Source organism: Pelophylax lessonae (assembly GCF_965119305.1).
Source record: "Pelophylax lessonae genome assembly, chromosome: 7".
Taxonomy (NCBI): Eukaryota; Metazoa; Chordata; class Amphibia; order Anura; family Ranidae; genus Pelophylax; species Pelophylax lessonae.
In genome coordinates this window covers 85048597-85061859 of record NC_138774.1, presented here as the reverse complement: position 1 = coordinate 85061859, position 13263 = coordinate 85048597, and the positions used below count along the sequence as shown (strand labels likewise).

General features: G+C 47.3%; 2 protein-coding genes across 2 annotated transcripts in view; both read left to right on the top strand.

Moving 5' to 3' along the window:
• LOC309559345 (cytochrome c oxidase subunit 7A2, mitochondrial-like) overlaps positions 1–13263 on the top strand; it is a 361900-nt gene that overhangs the window by 254022 nt on the left and 94615 nt on the right. The window lies entirely within an intron of this gene.
• The window catches only part of LOC309559344 (adenosine deaminase domain-containing protein 1-like), a 109197-nt gene that overhangs the window by 82710 nt on the left and 13224 nt on the right, over positions 1–13263 (top strand). The window contains exon 9 of the mRNA XM_082262578.1: positions 7950–8073. Within this exon, the coding sequence (XP_082118704.1) occupies positions 7950–8073 (124 nt within the window). The remainder of the gene's footprint in view (positions 1–7949; positions 8074–13263) is intronic.

The following is a 13263-nucleotide window of genomic DNA, read 5'->3' as shown; positions in this document are numbered from 1 at the left end:
GGATGGACTGATGTCTTTTTTCAACCTCACTAACTATGTTACTATGTTACTTGTGACAGCAATAAAAGTGATCAGATTTTTTTTTTTTAAAAAAACTGTAATAAAGTTAAAAAAAGAAATAAAATAAATGGGAAAAAAAAAATTTAGCCGCCCCCCTCACCGTTAGCTCGCGCACACAAAAAAACGTATACGCAAGTCGAGCCGCGAATGAAATCGCTGTTCAAATCACACATGTGAGGTATCGCCACGATCGTCAGAGCGTGGGCAATAATTAAAAAAAAAAAAGAGCTACATAAACTGCTGCAGTGCATTACAATGATTACATTTAAACCACTACTGCAGTGTAAAAGCTAGACAGTGGACACTACACTTACTTCAATACTCAAAGTTAAGTAGAGCAATATTATAGTGCAGAAAGCGTAACATTTCAGCATGTTCACCTGTTAACGGCTTCTGGTTTTTTTTCATCTTTTGCTGCCACTTCACTAAAAACACACTCACTTACAGAGGAAGGAGGAGCAGAGAGGTATATTCTAGCATGAGAGGCAGGTCTTTTGTAGCGCGCCTCGTTTTCTTTCCACCAATGAAGAGAATCACCACTTCTTCTGTCATTTACTGGTTCCTTCATATAGAGATGAAGTTCATCATCCAGGCTGATTATTGCAGATTCAGAAGAATCCTCTGTATGAGGCCCCAATAAAATACTGATTATGGCAGCAATTCGACCACGATAAAATTTTCTTCTGTCCATTGTCTTTTTGGACATTTGTCTGTTTTTGGAGCATCCTTCTCTTCCAGATTAGAAACATGTTCTTCCTGACTTGACATTTCGACAGGAACCTCCTGTTGAATATCATCTGTCAGCCATTGTTTTGCCTTGGCCTAAACCTCATCAGAAGAGAAAGCATGATTCTTCGTTTGAGGATCTAAAAGACATGCCAGCACAACATTTTTATCCTCTTCATGTTTCTCAAAAGGTTTGGTTTGTCCCTCATGATCTGCCTACATGTTTTAATGCCCCGTGTGTTGGGTCCTTCAGTCTCTTGAAGAAGCATCTTCAGCATACTCAAACATGGGATGACAGATGACACAGAGGAGTCATAGTGATTCCCCTCTAGTGTCACTTGCTCTGAGTAGGAGGGTCTCAATGACGACATTGGCTACAATGTCCCACTGATCTGCAGTAGGACAAGAATATCCTCCATGTTCACCTGAATAGATGCTAAGAACTTGCTTCTGTTCCAGCATTCTTTGCAGCATGTGAAGCGTTGAGTTCATCATGTTGGAACAGCCTGAATCAAGTTGTTTTTTGGGTAGGCCAAGGTCTTCCTGATTGCACCTCAATCGCTGCTTGGCAAGGACTGAATGGTGGAAATGGCCTGCACACCTCTTCAGCATGCCAATTATATCAATCAAAGCTCTCTGGCAGACCATAATTTACAACAAGTTGCAGCAAGCCTCATTCCTTTCACCATGTTTTCTCCGTTGTCTCGAAGCACAAGCGCCGCTCAGTCTTTGTTTATTCCCCCAACTTCAAGCAAGCCTACAGACATTTCTCTAATCATATACCTATGTTTTGAATTTGCAAAAAATCATATTTTATTTTTCCAATCAAGAAGGGTTCGGTGAATACGCATATGAAACTGGTGGGGTTCAGTACCTCCAACAAGGTTAAGAACCACTGACTTAGTTTATGTTCCATGGCAAGATTAGTGTGATTTGTGTTAAAAATGAATGTTTAATTTGCCTTACATGGGTACATCTTAGTGAAAGAGTGGAATGGAATTTTTATTCATTTAAATCGCTATTTCTCTTTCGTTCACCGACGGACGTAGCTGCTGCTTTAAATCATAGACGGATGGGTAAAAAGCCCCTCCCACTAGGAGTAACCAGCTAGAGCCAAAGGCTTTGACACGCGCAGGGGGGGTCGTGTGGCAGGCGCAACACTACAAAGTGCCTTATGCGTTGTGGCATTAGAAGAACTTGATTTCTCTGACTTCAGTCTAACCAGACTGTCTGTTACTTTATAAATTCCTCTAATACCGTTCTATTGAAAGCAGTAGGTTTAAAGAGCACACCAAACGCTTAAGATATCTTCTTTATTAACTTCAACTTTTCTTCATAGATAACGCTGACACTTTGCAGCAGACAGTCCATGTACAAACATGTGTTGAATGAAGTATAACAAAATGGTGGATATATTTCTCTCTTCAGTATCTGTACTTTAAATTGTTTAAACACTTTATGATCTCTCTGAGAGGTATATATGATGCTTAATCTATATTCTTTCTTCTCTATTGCTGTTTGCTATAATGTTTGAAGTTTGTTTGTTTGAGTTTGTGTTCGGTGGAACTACAAGTGAACACATAACTAGTTCAGTATACAGTTCTGATCACATTACTAACAATAAGAACATATATAACTATTAATTACCTATTTTTGGCCACTTGCTTCCATAAAACTGACTCTGTGGATCTGTGTCTGTACAGATCTCCTCTCTGTGGTGGAATGAGAATGCTGGTTGTGTGCATGAGACTTAGACCAAGATGAGTGTAAGGCTGGCTGTAATTGGCCAAGACTCTTGCTGAGTGTGAGATTGGCTGTGATTGGCCTCAAACTCCTGATGGGTAATAAAGTTTAACTCTGTGCTTTCTGGTTTCAATTCTGCTGTGTCTGAGCTTACCTTACAGGCATACAATGAAACTTACAGGCATATTTCCTTTTTGCTTCTGTGAACACAATATATAACTGTTCTATGACATCCAAACATAAAGTCACAGTAAATAATTGCTTTTGTCTCTCACATATAACCATATGCACTGTATTAAGGTTATTAGCAGGTCTAGCTGTATATGCATGTAGGTCATATTAGCAACCTGGGACAGGTTATAGCTGGACAGCTACAGGGCGGGGTCCCTGGATTATTACCCCTGGCCTCACCATTGCATCTTCAGTTTTAGCTGCCTGGTCTTAGGAGTGGTCAAACAGCTCCCTGCTGGGACCTTTTTGTCCTAGCTCTGTTTTAAACGTCTTAAAGGGCGTGATTGTACCAGTTCCTCATCAGGAACACTTTAGAGGGTTCTATTTGAACCTGTTTACCGTTCCACGGAAGGAGGGCAAATTGCATCCAATCTTGGACCTCAAAACTCTGAACCGCTTTGTGCGTGTCCAGAAATTTTGCATGGAGTCCCTGCGGTCAGTGGTGGTGTTCTTGCATCAGGGGGCCTTGCTGGCCTCAATCGATATCAAGGATGCCTATCTCCATGTCCCTATTTGCCAGGGTCATCAACGATTCCTCTGCTTCGCGATGGGCAAGGACCATTTTGAATTTGTGGCGTTACCGTTTGGGGTCTTCACCAAGGTGTTACCCCCTATCCTGGCTCTGCTATGACAGAGGAATAGCAATTCTGGGGTACCTGGACGATCTTCTCCGAGCGGACTCATCTGTGACATTGGAACGTGATTTGGAGGTTACCATTCACACTCTGAAGCAGTTTGGTTGGAATCTCAACCTTCAGAAATATGCCCTGGTTCCAACAACCAGACTGGAGTATCTAATGATGATCCTAGATTCAGCTTCGGCAAAGGTATTTCTACCTCCTGTGAAGTTACAGAAGTTAAGGGAAGCGATTCTGTCACTGCTGGCTTGCGACCTGGTGTCTCTCAGATAATCTATGCAGGTGCTGGGCCTGAGGGTGTCCTCCTTCGAGGCCGTACCATATGCTCAGGCCCACACAAGACTTTTGCAACAGGAGATCCTTGTCAAATGGGACAATCTATCCCTGGACAGTCTAATTCGTTTGAGTCGTAGATCCAAGGACTCCCTGAATTGGTGGCTCAGCTCTCCGAATCTTCTCCATGGGAAATCCTTCCTTACAGTATTCTTGACGGTGGTGACAACAGAGGCCTGTCTGACCGGTTGGGGGGGGGAGTGCTGGGCACCCTGAATGTTCAAGAGACCTGGACGTTGGAAGAGTCCACGCTTCCGATCAACGTTCTGGAACTGAGAGCAATCAAGTTGAGCCTGTTCCACTGGACGGACAATCTCAAGGGGTGTTCTGTCCGAGTCCAGTCCGACAATGTGACGGGCGTGGCATATGTCAATCATCAAGGGGGCACCAGGAGTGCCCTGGCGGCTCTGGAGGTAGCCGAGATCCTGTGCTGGGCAGAGGACTACGTCCCAGCCCTATCCACGGTGTACATTCCCGGTGTAGACAATTGGCAGGTGGACTACCTAAGTCGTCAAACTCTAGATCAGTGAGAGTGGTCCCTGCATCAACAGGTGTTCCACCAGCTGTGTCTCCGGTGGGGGACCTGGATGTGGACCTGTTCGCCTCCAGACAAAACAGGAACGTTTCAAAGTTCGTGGCTTGGTCCAGAGATCCTCTGGCCAACGCAGTAGACGCCCTGTTGGCTCTCTGGAGCCAGTGCGGGCTAATTTATGCGTTTCCTCTGCTGAAACTTTTATCTCCCCTGCCACGCAGGGTCGAGTTGGAGGGGATTCCGGTAATTCTGGTGGCTCCCAATTGGCCCCAGAGATCCTGGTACGCCGACGTGATTCGGCTGAAAGTGGCAGGTCCGTGGACACCTCCTCTGCGGGAAGATGTAACGTTCATGCGTTTTTGTTAATGGATGGATTTTCAGCTGCAGAATTATCACACTCAGTAGCCTTGTAGAGATACTGTTGAATAAACCTATCCAACTCTCAGGACTTCATCACGGTGTACAGCCTGTTATGCAATATACATATACTCAATCAGATGTTTTAGTGGAGGGATAGAACATATGAGAATGTATAGATGAGAGACAGGTTGTATGGTGATTACTAGGAGTAATATTAGGAGAGTTGCAGGTGATGGTAAAGCAGATAGGTTCTGATGTCTAGTATAGTGCAGATGGTAAGAGGACACAGATGGAGTATACTTAGACAGAGTAACCTAGTGCAAGGATAGTTGAAGGTAGTCCCAAGAGCTAACAGTCTATGCAGATGGTATGGAATAGATAGATAGATAGTCCTGGTAATTGCAGTAGATGACAGTAGGAGATTGGTTAGTAAGGAATCCCCTGTGGGGTACTTATCACTTAGATAGGTTAGTAGTAACAATGTCCATAGATAGAGAGGTGATCCCGTAGCAAGATACGGATCAGCGGCGAGGTTCGGGCGTCAGTTCAGCAAAGGAAATGTCAGCAGCTCCGACTTCACAGGAGAAGGTGCGGTGAACATGTGGTTTGAACGAGCGATGAGTGAGAGAAAGCCGGCGATTGAAATAGCCGCTCATAGCGGCGCTCGGCAATGATGTCATCCGGTCTTAAAGGTATATGCGTCTCTTGTTACACAAGATGGGACGCAATTAGCAAAGGAGAAATATGGAACAAGGGTACCAGAGGTACCAGAACATTACAGAAGATCTTCTATCTCAGGGTCCCATCCTGCTTTACAGTGCTGGCTTTAATGGCTTGGCTGTTGAGAGCAAGGTGTTAAAGGACAGGGGTCTGTCCGATTCTGTGATCCCTACCTTACTCAAGGCTAGGAAGTCCACTTCTCGGAAGATTTATCATCATACGTGGAAACCGTACATTGCTTGTTGTGAATCGCTGAAGCTGCATCCTAGATCCTTTGCTATGAAAAAACAATAGATAAGCTGGCACTCTGGATAAATACAGAGGGGTCGGTGTGACCAGTGTATGGCGGGCCATGTGTATGGCAGGCCATGCACTGTTACTTACTGTTAGGTTGAGAGCTTGGTGCATGCTCTGAAACGCGTCGTGTTCCCCATCTGGTCCTGATGACGTCACTCGGTGATGCGCTGCGTTCCAGTCTGACACACGGAAGCAAGCTGATCCCGGAAGACAACAGCCGGCTTTGTTTGTCCTCCTTTTCCATCTACTAGCTTCCATCTGCATTTCACTCCCGGACACTGGACTTTGGACTCCATCTCCATCTCCCGGCACCAGCTTTAAGCCTTACACCATGTACCCCATGTGAGTTTTTACATTCTGTGTAAAAAAAAGGTAGTGTTGCGGCCTAATCCGTCGTTTCTTCCTAAGGTGGTTTCAGACTTCCATCTGAACGAAGACATAGTGCTTCTGTCACTCTGTCCGAAACGTTCACATCCTAAGGAAATTGCCTTGCATTGCTTGGATGTAGTTCGGGTGATACGGGTGTAACTGGAGACTACGGAGTCCTTTCGTAAGTCGGACTCTCTGTGAATACAGATGGACCCCGTAAGGGTCAGGCTGCGTCTGCGGCAATCATCTCTCGATGGATCAGACAGACGGGGGTGAAGGCGTATTCTCTTAAGGGCAAGGTTCCTCCTTTCCCTGTCACGGCTCACTCTACGCGGGCGTTGAGTGCCTCTTGGGCTTTCCGCCATTAGGCGTCAGTAATGCATTTTTCAAGGCGGCCACTTGGTCGTCTGTACATACAGTACGTTCACCAAGTTTTACAGAGTGGATGTGTTTGCATGCTCGGATGCGTCCTTTGGCCGCAAAGTTTTGCAGGCCGCCATTTAAGGAGCAGTCTCCTTTTTCCTTCTCCTTTATGGTTTTGCTACAATTGAGCCCCAGTTGTTGCTTGTTGGGCTCCATGTTATATAGTTGGCTATGTTAGCCGTGGGAATTGCATTCTTTTAAGTTTGTCCTTTCCCCACCCCTCAGTGGTTACTGCTTTTGGATGTCCCATCTGTCTATGATTTAAAGCAGCAGCTACGTCCGTCAGTGGATGAAAGAGAAAATTGGATTTTTTACTTACCGTCTACCGACGGACGTTATTTGCCACCCCTCTTTTCTATGAAGAGTTGGATTTAGGTTATTATTCACTGCTTGCAACTAAACTGAAGATGCAACGGTGAGGCCAGGGGTAATAACCCAGGGACCCCACCCCCCTGGGTGTGTCAAAGCCTTTGGCTCTACCTGGTCACTCCTAGTGGGAGGGGCTTATTACCCACCTATCTATGATTTAAAGCAGCAGTTACGTCCATCGGTGGACTCAGAGAAATAGATTTTACGGTAAGTAAAAAATCCAATTTTTTTGGACATTTTCGGCAATAACTTTACAGGTACCTAGTTGCAACTATGGGAAAAAGAGCTCCTGGCTAGCAATCAGAGACTGCTTGCACGCTAGACATAAAACTAACGACTAGTGCTAGCTGAGATCAGGCCTGATCTTGCGAACACAGTGGTTTTGCGGACAATATATCAGAGTGGGCAGTGTTCAGAAAAATTATACTGGCACTCTACTTGTTGGATCCTTGTTGGGCTGATCCTGCTAATACTGCACTTTTGGGGATACTACACTATTGAGGACACTAGTATGGTTTTGACCATGATTAGGATATGGACCCAAACAGGCACTATACTAGTAATGGTAGTGATCAGCGACTTAATAGTGTGACTGTGATAGTTTGGTGGGAAATCAGGGACAGGTGCTAACTGACACTATCTGATGTCGATAATGACACTAATACAGTGATCAGTGAAAATATTGTACACTTTCACTGTACTAATGACGGGTTGGTTATGAGGGAATGATCAATGTGTGCTGATTTTGCTCACAGACGGACAGGCTTTTGTTCCTGACCTCAGAATAGTAAGTGAGGTCAGAAAGCAAGAACCAGGCAGATCTGTGTTTACTAACACATACAGATCTCTGTGCTGTGGTTGGCCACAACCATCAGCAGGTTCACAGACAAAATCATAGGCTGCGAGCTGGTTGGACAAAGCACAAGAACCTGTTAACCAGGAAGTTTCCCTGCAACGTACAGATACGTGAAGGGGGGGGGGGGGGGTTTCCTTAGATTATTGTAAGCATCTGGTATAGCTGCTAGGAATAATCACTGTCTTTTCCCGGTGATGGCTTTTTATTTAATCTTTATTCAGTGTGTCTAATGTGTTTTGTAGCACAATATTGATAACCAGCATTAGTTAGTAATGACTGTTTTTACTTGCAGTTCTCCCTCTGATACCCCCTCTGCTGGCAGCCAGATTTGTAAAGCAGCCATGCTAATGTATTACATTGGTGTCCAGCGTTTACTTGGAAAAGAGGAGATACAAGACTCCTACTACCATGCTAAGGTAGGTACTATATCGCTTCACTTTTTGTTCTGCCATATCATCAGGTAGGCAGGAGATGGGGGAATTTTCACAAATGAGAAGACAGACAACCATAAAAGGTGAGAAAAAGTCTAACCCTTCCAAAAAAAAAAGTGAACAGAATTTTCAACTTAGCTGTAAATTCTCTATCTTGGAGTACAGTACAGGACACAGGACTTCTAGTCCTAGAGAATGGCTTTTATGCTGCTACCGTAAGGCGTTCTCTTCATATCAGATTGGACCAGAATAATCACCATATAACTCATGGTCTATAAATACAAGTCCTGTGTCCTGTACTTCATGATTAAAGTGATGCTAAACATACAGTGTTTATTTGACTTTATTCCTTTGATTTCTGTATGTGGACGATGGCACTGTAATTCTTTTACTAAAAAAAAAAAACATCTACCGTAATTACCTTTCTCCTTAACAATATACAGCTGTCACATGACCCAGATCTTTCCTAGCCTGTCTACAGGGAAAAATAGACAAGAGGAGCTTCTAGTCCTCTGCTGCTTGTCACATGTTCAAAATAAAAAAAAAACACAGCAATAAACAGAGTAAAAAAGATCATTATTATCAATAAACTGTTTTAAATCATCATACAAACATGTATTTGAAATTAAATCTTTATTTTTTTTTTCTCTCAATAACATGGTGTGGGTGGATTTCTGCCAGTCACAGGCTGTGACATGTCCCTCCAGCCTGTGTCTTAGAATACAGGGAGGTGAAGCCTCCATCAATCTAAATATAGTATCCCACTCCTATTGTGTTTAGCTGGTTAGTGTGCATGAAGGAGAAGGGAGAGAGGGAGTGGGCTGTCATTTACCACTGTGTATACACCCTCATGTGTGAATCTATAGCCACATGGCCTGCTCAGATGTGATAGGGAGGAAACACTCAAGATAGAAACTCACTGAAAACTGTTGGCAACTTTGCTCATGCTCACTGTTCTGCAAAATCTCTCTAGCTGAACTGGGGACTTGGACAGAAGGGGGAGATGGAGAACAGCAGGATCAACCAGTTTTTTTTTTTGCAGAATACAGAGAACGAATCTTATAGTGTCTTAGAGCCCATTCACATTAGCGCGACTTGTCAGGCGACTTGTCAGCCTGACAAGTCGCGGTATGTCGCGGTCCATTGAGTAGTACAGGACCCGTTCTAATAGGAGCAACACAAGTCGCTCCGACTTAGAAAAAGGGTCCTGTACTACTTTGGGGCGACCTCAGAGCGACTTGCATAGACTTCCATTATGTGAAGTCTCTGCAAGTTGCGCCGAACTCGCGGTGCACGCGACTTCACAGGTTGCCCCCTAAAGTCGCGTCGCCTCAATGTGAATGGGCTCTAAGAGTGAGTATGAACAATGTGTAAATGCAGTGTTTCTCAACCTTTTCTCTTTTGTTCATTCACGGATACAGCTTCAAATCTTCATAACCATTGGGTTATACTGCCCCCTAAAGGAGTAGGACACTAGGCAGCAAAAATGTCTGGCTACGCCCATGGGCAGTCCCAGGGGTTATACTCCCTCTCTCTGCTATAGGCACTCTGTTTTTTTCTGCCTAGTCAGGAGTAAGGACCTAGTTCCTTTCTGGGATCTTTGGTCCTGGCAATTTCTTCTTTTTAGGTAGAAATTTTTTTCTTCTGGATTTTTCCTGTGAGATCAACAATCAATTGCCGGACTGCCCGACAGGCTGGATAATCTAGATCCAGTGGTCACCCCAGTCTGTCCAGTGAGCGCGTGCAGACCTCCGCACTAGGTCGGCTGTGACATAGCCCCACAGGACGGGGGCTGGCCTGCGTGTTAAACGCCTCCCGAAGTCGCATACAACCTGGTCTCGGCCTGAGTCGCAGCGTTCCTCCCGGCCGACAGCCCTTATTTCGATGGAGAGTGGTTCTGTTTGTAGCGGTGCCCACCTGATTCCTGGTATGGTGAGTAGCTGTCCCCCCCTCCCCCTGGGACATGGGACAAGCGGACCCCCGGGGTTCCCCTCCTTCCCATCAGGCACCCTCTTTTATCTGTCCCCCCCCATCCTACCCCCCCTCCACTTATGCTGGGGTTGTGTGGGTGGCCTGGTCCACCTCCTGGGGTAGGGGCAGGGCGCTATGCTGACGATGGGTGCTGGGGGGGTGCGCGGCCAGCGAATAGATGATCGGCTGTGCAGGGGGGCTGTACCTGGCGGGGGCCCCCCCATCCTCCCTGGGTCTGTCCTTGAGGTCTGGGGTCCCTGTAAGTCTTGTGGTGCCGCCATTTTGTTGTAGCCTGTGTGTTTCCATACACGGAGGCCATGTTTGTGTAGTCCGGCGGCAATTTTGCGGTGGTTTACAATTGAAAATAGCAGCTGCCATGACAGTGGAGCTCTGTGGGGGGCGATTTTGGCAGTGGGAGCCCCTCCCTATCCCCTGGTTCTGATTTCCGAATCCTTTCACTTCCTGATTGCCACACGTGGAGGGCAGATTATCCTGGTGGCTGCAGGTGCCTGTTTCTGCTGGGTGGTGAGTCTGGTGAGGATTCTCTTCCTCTCTGCTGAGAATCTCTTGATGCTTGTGCCTGGAGACCGAGTGGTGCTGCCAGCGTGGTGGTGGTTGTCCCTTGCAGTGTTTTACACTTTTTGTGGGGTCCCCCTGGTGACTCATGGAGTCTTTGGAGCACATCTCCCCACCTGATCCTCTCTCTGAGGCTGCGGGCCCCTGGTGGTCTTTGGGCGACGCCTTCCCCTGCCTCATCTGTCTCATCAGATCCTGCATCTCATTCGGCCGCCCTGGATGCGGGTCACCCTGCTGGGTCTGCAACCAAGCGCCCGGGAATCCTCTGATAGTGAGGATGAATCCTCTACGTCTGCAACCGCAGATGAAAAGGCGCTGGTGGAAGCACTGATTGTATCTGTGCATGAGACCTTGAAGATGGAGGATGCAGCTGCGACGGAGGCGCAGGTTCCCTTTGCCGCTCTGGATGGCTTTTGAGTGCCAAAGGTGTTTCCTTTCCCCGCTTATTTTGACAGGGTTGTCACTAAAGAGTGGGGATGACCAAAGCATCCCCGTGGGGTCCCTAAGCGCTTTACTAGGCGTTACCCCTATGAGGAGACTTTTCTTAAGAAGTGGACTGCTCCACCTGTGGTGGACCCTCCAGTTTCCAGATTGAACAAAGCAACCATAATTCTGGTTGAAGAGTTCCCGGCCTTCAGGAATTCGGCTGACAGGAAGGTGGAGGCTGTGGCCCGCAATAAGTAGACTGGCTGGTTCAGCACTGAGGCCGGTATTCACCATTGCCCTGGAGGGAGAACAGCCCCCCCTGCCTTTGCTGAGCTTGTGGACCAGCTTCTCCAGGGGCTGCAGTTTATCTGTGATAGATGCTCCCCTGGTGGCTCGCCTCTGTTTTGGCGGTGGTCCTTCGGTGTGTCTTTTGGCTCAAGTGCTGGTCTACGCATCAGACTTCAAAAAAGGCTTTGACTGATCTTCCTTTCCAAGGAGATTGCCTGTTTGAAGCTACCCTGGGTGACATCATAAAAGGTCTCAAAAAGGGGGGGGGGGGAGTACCTTTCTTCTGCAAGCTACTAAGGGCAAGGCACCTCTTCGTAGACGTGGGCCCTCCTTTGCGGTTCTTAAGAAGTTTTTTCGTCCCTCGGAGTCCACTGTTTCAACAAACCTGGTCTGGCAAGGCTCCTTCAGCATGAAGGTGCGCCCTCACCCGTATCGGGGATGGGGGGACGTCTTCACTGGTTTCCGGACCCGTGGACTTTCCTGGTGCAAGACAAGTGGGTCCACGAAGTAATTCGGTCTGGCTACAAGAAGGAGTTTCGATCGGGGGGCGTGTCCTGGACGTGTGACCGAGCGGACGCCTTCTCGCAGAGCTCCGCTTCTTGCCTTACTCCATCGCGGATATCTCCGCCATCCTCACACCCCAAGCTCCGATTCTACTTCGGCTGGACTGCCCGCTCCCCAGAGTATCGATTGAGGCCACTCTTGCCGAGCTACTCGTTGGCTACCCGCACGGCCGTTTGCGGCCTACCTAAAGCACAGAAGCCGCGGCCTCGAGTACCGCTCGGCGGCCGATCCCGGAATAGGAGTCGGGTGAGTTCGCAACGGCCGTAGGCCGTATGTAAAGGACTATACCCACCAGGACCAGGGTTTAACAAGTTCAGGAGTCCCTCATAGAGCGCCACTGCCCTCACCCCCAGCCATGTCTCGCCGCCGCCGCCGCGAGATCCCTCAGCCCAAGAAGCTACAATTTTTTTTCCACCCAATGATCCCCGGGGCTTCCAATGCTGCCAAAGACCCATCTTCCTCATCCCAGCTGAAACAGCACCTGGCTTCCCAGGAGGGCCTCAAAATATCTGCAGCAGACACACTGGCTCCTGAGCCTCTTACACCCCTAAACAGCCCTGCAAAATCTAGACCAAGGAGGGACACTGGTGAGGAGGACGCATATGCCTCATGGCCAGGGGGAGATGCAGGGGACCCCACTCATACCATGGACACGGGTACCCCGGACCCAATAGCTTCATTCCCCACTACAGGGCAACCCATTTCCGATGTTACACTCAAGGACATGCTCATGTCTCTAAAGTCCTCACTTCACGCCGACCTCTGGCAAGGTATTAAACATTGCAGGGCTGAAGTCCATGCTTTAAATAACAGAGTTACTCACGTGGAAGAACAGCTAACAGCCTGTGCCCAATCATTCAACAATATGGTGGATGCTCATGCTGACCATGCTGACGAGCTGCAATGGCTCAAATCAAAAGTTGCTGACCTGGAAGACCGCTCCCGTCGCAACAACCTCAAAGTGCGGGGCGTACCAGAAAGTGTAAGTCAGGCTCAACTACCCCACTTTGTTAAGGACATTTTCCTGGCAGCAGTTCCAAATCTGTCACAGGCGGACTTGACCATTGACCACATCCACCGTATTCCGAAACCTTCTCACATTCCCAAAGAGGCACCCAGAGATGTTTTATTAAGAATACATTTCTTCCAAGTTAAGGAGAAAATTCTGGAAGTCTTCAGGAAAACTGATTCCCTGCCGGATAAAGCCAGGGGTGTTCAGATCTTCCCTGACTATTCCCAACATACCATGCAACGTCGCCAAAATCTTGCTACGGTGACCAAAGCCCTTCGTAACCATAATATTCCATACAAGTGGAAATATCCGGCTACTTTGATAATTACTCGTGATGG